Genomic DNA, 6,575 nt, shown 5'->3' with positions numbered 1-6,575 from the left:
ATTTTAAATCAAGTAATTCTGATACAAATGTTTTCTTATATTTACTGGGAGAAAATGGGAAAACGAGCAGGCTTTTGACATAGCAGTTAAGATGCTGCTTTTGACACCTGCATCGCATATCAGAGTGGCTGGGTTGGATTCCTGACTCTGCTTCCGACTCTAGTTCCATGCTAATGCACGCCATGGGAGACAGCAGATGATGGATCAAGTACTTGAGTCCTTTACCTTTATTGTAGGAGACCTGGATTGAGTTTCTAGTCCCTGGCTTCAACATGACTCAGCCCTGCTATTACAGGTATTTGACTATCTGCTTTTCATGGGCAGAATTACAGAGAGAGAACAAGAGACAGAGAGACAGAGATCTATCCATTGGTTCACTCCCCGGCTGGGTCAGGCTGATGTCAGAGCTTAGATTTCCACCCAAGTCTCCCGCATAAGTGGCAGAGGCCCAAGCACTCTCTGCTGCTTTTCAAGGTAAATTAACCGGGAGCTGGATCTGAAGCTGGGCAGCAGGGATTCCAACCATTGCTCACATGGGATGCAGGTAGTGGCTAAACCGGCGGTGTCGTTATGGCAACCCCAGTTCTGTTTTCCAACTAAATAAAAATGAATAATTAAGATGTTTAAAAGAAAAGGAGAAATAATGTGGTGGAAGACATATTTGCATATATTCATGCTATAAAAATATAAATGACTGCTCATTATAACACTTTTATTAAAATATGTTCTTAAATGAAGCTTGTTATTAATATCCCTTGAAATAAATATCACTTCTGTTTTGTTAAAAACAATCACTCTTTTTTATTCAGAAGAATACAAAAATGCTGACAACTACAAGAGCTGAGTAATTTTGAATTCAAATGGATTTTGAGTGCTAAAGTACTAAGATTCTTTTTTAATTTTAATAAATGCAAAATTTAAGAGTTGTATAATTGCTTCAGAAGGTATATTTCAGAAAAACAGTTACAAGAAATAAGTAACTAGAAATCACTATTGCTCTTTTTGTTTGGTATTAAATGACTAGAACTTGTCTCACTTCATACCCACTGGTGAGCTAAATATCAAGCTTGCTAGTCTAAAACTGATTATTCAACTTGTATTTATTTCAACATATCACAATAAAGATATATCTCATTTTTTATTTTCTTTTAATCTATTTGCTGATTTTATTTATACTGTAAATATAATAGCTGCAGAAGTAATTTTGAAAATACACAAATCCTTTTCATTGCATAACAAAGTAATTACAATATTTGATATTAATTAATAAGCTGTAAAAGAGATAAAAGGAATTATCTTTGAGCTGATAAACTATCTTAACTCTGTGTCTGTTTTATTAATTACGGAAAGAAAAAAAAACTCAATTTTTTGAAAAGCCGTGTATGTCATTGGCAAAAGCATCTTTGAGTAGAAAAATAAAAACAAGCTACACAAATTAAAATAGTAGCTAACAGCAAATGAAAATGTGATTTTTCTCCTAAATCTATGAATGGTAACCAAATTATGTATGTCAGCAACCTTAGCTCCCTAAAACTATTTTTGATTAGTGAAAATATGTTTATATAATGACAGCCTGAAGAAGCCTGAAGCAGGTCATTAAATCCATTGGGATTGGTGGCTTGATTTCATTTCCATCCAGGCGGAGGTAGCTAAGCTGAGGTCCATGGATGAACGAATCTTGTTCAGTGTGCAGTGTGCTAGTGGTAGGACATATTAGTGAGACATTCACACCTATGGAGGCAAAGACAGCATGAATTAATCAACTGTAATATAAGAGAGTTAGAGGAGGAAGACCAGTGGTTCTAAAGGAGGACCTAGTGACATATGGATGAAAGTAATAGAAATATAAATGACTTTTGTGGAAATTAGATATTTCTCTTTATGAAAGTAACTGAAAAATTGTGCAACATACACATACATATGTAGTCATCTCACTTTATGTTCTGCTATACTTAATACGGAGCACTACAAAGGAAATATTGTTAAGATCTGTGATAGGAATAAGGGCATATCAACATATCATTGTCTTTTAACTTTGCAGGTTATATAGTACATGTTTAGATTACTATGGCATAGCAGGTCATAATGAGGACAGTAGAGGTGGAGACAACATTTCAAACCTGTTATGGAATTAATGCTAGGTACATGGGTAGGTGTATGGATGGATGAACAGATGATGGATGAAAGGGGAGTTAGAAAAGTAATCTTACACAGAAACAGAGTACTTGAAAATTACCCTAAAATATACAGAATAGTAGAGCATAAGATTTTAGAAGGGCAATTAACATAACTTTACATACCTGGTACAGGAAATAACCTTGAATCTTCACATTTAAGTGTATTTAATTAGAGAGAAACATTTGCCAAAAATTGAATTACAAATAATTCAAATCTGGAAACATCCTATCAACCTTTTCACATGGTTAGGATTGGAAAAATTGTGTAATTGCTTGGAATCAGAGCTCTCAGCCCTAATAACCATTCAAAGATTTAGAAGCATCCAGAAAGGAAGAGCAGTTAAACTAGCAAAATGAAGGAAAGTGTGCAGTGTCTCACTTCAACTATGAACCCACAGACTGCCTTACCATTCTTTTTTTGGAACTATTTTGGGCTAGAGATCATCTCTGATTAAACTCACTTAACTTATAACAATACCCTCATCTGTGCGGACTTGTGCATTTAATGCAACATATTGAACGGTTTTACCCTTGCACCAAGGTTGCTGTGCTCTGACCTTATGCCATTCTGTGATTGTTTTAGCTTGAAAAAAAAAAATGATTCAGTTTTGAATAGTAGTTTTGTGGTTATAAAGTTAGGCTTTCACATATGCCATACACAGGCTGTATCAGTCAGTGTTAGTATTCTCATCTGGGCATTATTGAAGTAGTGGTTTAAAAAGGGGAAAATGTACACAAAGTATTTTAGCAAATAAGTGGCACCAGTGAGGTCCAGGCTAATCCTGTCTCTTACTATGTAGAACCCCTTGTGTACTGGAGACAGCATGCCACTTCTGATGTACTATATATCCTAACCTTCTCAACCTCATGCCCATAATCAATGTATATCTCAATCAAGGAAATAGGAGAAACAAGTGTCCCGAATTTAATTACATTTTTATAAATTAATTGTGGCATTTCTCAGGGAACTCCAGAATCTAATGTATTTGAATAGATAACAATGTTCAATAAAATTTAAGTCTCTTGAGGTTTTAGAAGAAATAAACATATTGCTTGAGAAAACTACCTGCTCTTGTAAAGTCAGTGGACTTTTCATATAAAGGGTATGTTTCTTGGAAATCACTTGCCAACAGCAAGAGTAGATTATATGACAAGAAGAGCTAAGTGTTTTAACCTTTGTATCACATAGTATGGTATAGTTTGTAAGCCAATAATGTCAGCCAGATAGATTTTTATTTTACATTTATTTTCTTGGAATACAGAAAACCCAACCGTTGGTATCTACATTAAGAAGCAAATAATTCAATCTGTGTTGTTGCTGAACACTACTGATGGGATTTTTTTTCTAAATTCTTATTTTCCCAGATTGAAGGAAAGTGTAGTTATTATAGTCTATGAGTGGAAAAAAAAAACAAGATGGGAAGTCCTAGGTTCAAGTCCTCCCTGCTCAATGCACTCTTCTGCCCTGGACAACTATCCTTACCTCGCTGAGCTTCTGTTTCTCCTTAGAAATTCCTGATCATATCACACAAGTTCTTGTGATGGTGAATCAGTGTTTCTCAAACCACGGATGAGTAGCGGCAGTACTACATGGGAACTAAACTGTTAGGTGTCATTTCAAACCTCCTGAGTCAGAAACCCAGCAACGTATGTTAATAATTCCTACAGATGATTGTGATGCATGCCAAATACAATGACTGCCAAACAGGAATAAATGAGAAAACACTTAGGGAACCCCTCAGAAATTAAATGGAGAAAGGACAGAGTCCTGTACTTCTCAAGCATGTTTTGAGTATTTTTACTCCACTCCTAAACACCCTCATTCTCAAATTCTCAGTATAGGACTTCTAATTCACAAACAGGACCCTATGAGAATCATGCGAAATTATCTTTCCGTATCAGCTGTCTGCAGAGCTTTTGTTGTCAAATAAGGAATGTGCCCGCAGAAGCATAGAACTCTTATCAGGAAATAACTGTTATTTAGGTCTTTATTAGCTGTTTTGTTATTTGGTTCAGTTAAATGGGTTAATCTACAAACTTTTTTATTTCTATTTTTTCTTTTGCTTTTGACTACAGATAAAACAAGATGTTTCATCACCATGGAAAAAGTAACCGCTCTGGCGGCAGCCTGCCATTCAATTTCTGGATCTTAGGCCCAAGTATGCTGTTACAAAAAAAAAAAAAAAGAGTAACTGCAGTACCCAGTGGAAAAATAGTCCATGGTTGCATTATTATCAGTCTTACTTCCTTATAAATCATTCTATGTGAACTTAATTTTAGGAACACATTTTGAGTGGTTGTCCAGGAGAAAACTCTCCAGGATTGCTTTTCTGAAGAACTTGCACTGTGCTTGCAGATGCATAGATAGGTGCAAGGTTAGATATCTATACATGTGGCTGGACAAAGATATATCCCTCTACTACAGCAGGTCTAGCTTGGCCTTGGGCAGAATTGAGAATATGACAAATTTATTTCTAATGCCTCCAGCATCTGCTTTCTGTAAAGACTTCTTCCCTAATGATACCTCTATCTCCAAAGACTTTTCACTCATCCCTCACTTTCTTAATCAAACTTCTTTTCAGGAAAACAGACAGTATTATACCGTATTTATTGCCATTAAATCCTAGGGTATTACCAGCTTCCAAGGACATTTGTTTCCATTTCAATTAAGTAAAATCTTAAACAAGGGTGGTTCTCAGTATGTGGTTCCCAGAGCATCAGAATCAGCAATTACCTGGGAACCTGTTAGAAATGAAAATCCCAGACCTACTGAGTTAGAAATTCTGGGGGTGGAGTCACAAAGTTGTACACATTGAAGTTTGAGAGGCTCCTTCTTATTAGGGGCGATAATTAGAAACTCTGATTAGAGCTGTTTCAGGTGTCATCTGTCCTATAGTTTTTAGGATAGAAGTGCCTTTCTTACACTTCTTATAAAATATTCCTCCTATTACCATTCATTAAGTCATTTGTATTGTATACTTTCCTAAGAAAGCCTGCTCTGTGAGGTAGAAATAGCAGAAACTCCTCTAGGAAAAGAAGATAGACATTAACTTATCCAACAGACAGTCGCCTTCTGTATATGATTAAGTTCACTTTCCAATATTCAGTTTGAAGACTTGGAATTCTTGGTTCATTAAAACTGCAAATAGACATGATTTAATATTGAAAAATGAAAATACACTTAAAAACCCTAAGGGCACATTAGTTGGAGGGAAGAGCACAGCTGCTATTGCTAAAGAATATATAGAATAAATGTAATGACTCAGCATTTGTGTGAGGGGCACACCCTGAGGGTTACTTACTTTTAATTTTGTTGTGATCAAGGTGAAGGTGCTGCAGATGAGCACTGATTCGGGGGACCTTTGTGAGGCGATTGTGAGACAGCTGGAGGTCTAGAATTGATGACACATCAAAGCCACGTGATGGGAGACCTGCATCTGATATTTTGTTATGATTTAGCCTCAGGAAGGCCACTTTAGGAATCACATTAAAGTAATTTTCTGGTATTCCTTCAATGGAATTGTTGTCTAAAAATAATTGCATCGTATTGGCTGGCAGTCTTGGTGGCATGTTTCTCAGGGCATTCTTAGCCATATTAAGCTGCATAAGGTTCTTTAGCCCTTTAAAGGTATCTCTTTGAAAGGCATTGTCTAACAATTTGTTGTGCTGTAGATCAAGAAGGGTCAGGTTCTCTAGATTGCTGAAGGTCCCCTGAGGAATCCTAGATACCTTATTTCTGGCTAACTGTAATTGTTCTAGACTTCTTGGCAGTGGAGAAGGTACTTCCTCTAATTCATTGTCTTCCAGAAATAAGAAAAGGAGTTTCTTCAGCTGGCTTAGGGCTCCCTTCTCAATTCCATAGTTGGTTATTTTGTTCTTGTTTAGATTTATCCATCTCAGTTGGGTGGCATTCTCAAATGGCTTCTCTGGAATGGTTTCTATCAGGTTGTTTTCAAGATAAAGATACCAGATCCTTGAAGGAATAGCAGGGATTTCTTTGAGACCTCGATTTTCACAGTATAAAGCAGTAGGAAAATTAGGGGGACAGAAACACTCCATGGGACAATCAAAGTCATCCGCACTCCAGTCTTCTGGATCATTTCCCTCATAGGCCTGTCTCACACTTTGAGTCCACACGCTGCCTGTTATGAATAATACCCAGATGACGAAACAGATTGTAGTTGCCATTATAAAACCTATAAAATAAGAGACATAACTGCTGTGTGTTTGAAGATCTTGACATTCCGATAATTGTGTGCCTCAAAATGATCAGTGGGCATTGCTTTTTCAAAGGAAAGGTGAAAACGCATCAACATTTCTTATGCAGATATCAATTAATACATATTAATTTAGTAGGCATCGTAGGCAAGGTATTTTGCAAGCACTGAAACTAATTCA

The 6,575-nt window shown here is 36.3% G+C and overlaps 1 protein-coding gene across 1 annotated transcript; it reads right to left on the bottom strand.

The window, feature by feature from the left end:
• Positions 1–1,558: 1,558 nt before the first annotated feature.
• Positions 1,559–6,365, bottom strand: KERA (keratocan). Its single transcript, XM_062202029.1, has 2 exons — positions 5,480–6,365; positions 1,559–1,731 (listed from the first exon to the last, which is right to left on the bottom strand). Exons 1-2 carry the CDS (start codon positions 6,363–6,365, stop codon positions 1,559–1,561), a joined length of 1,059 nt encoding a protein of 352 aa, XP_062058013.1.
• Positions 6,366–6,575: the final 210 nt, after the last annotated feature.

This window comes from Lepus europaeus, chromosome 10 (genome assembly GCF_033115175.1).
Source record: "Lepus europaeus isolate LE1 chromosome 10, mLepTim1.pri, whole genome shotgun sequence".
NCBI lineage: Eukaryota > Metazoa > Chordata > Mammalia > Lagomorpha > Leporidae > Lepus > Lepus europaeus.
Note: the sequence above shows the minus strand (reverse complement) of the source record. Positions and strands in the feature narration are given on the sequence as shown.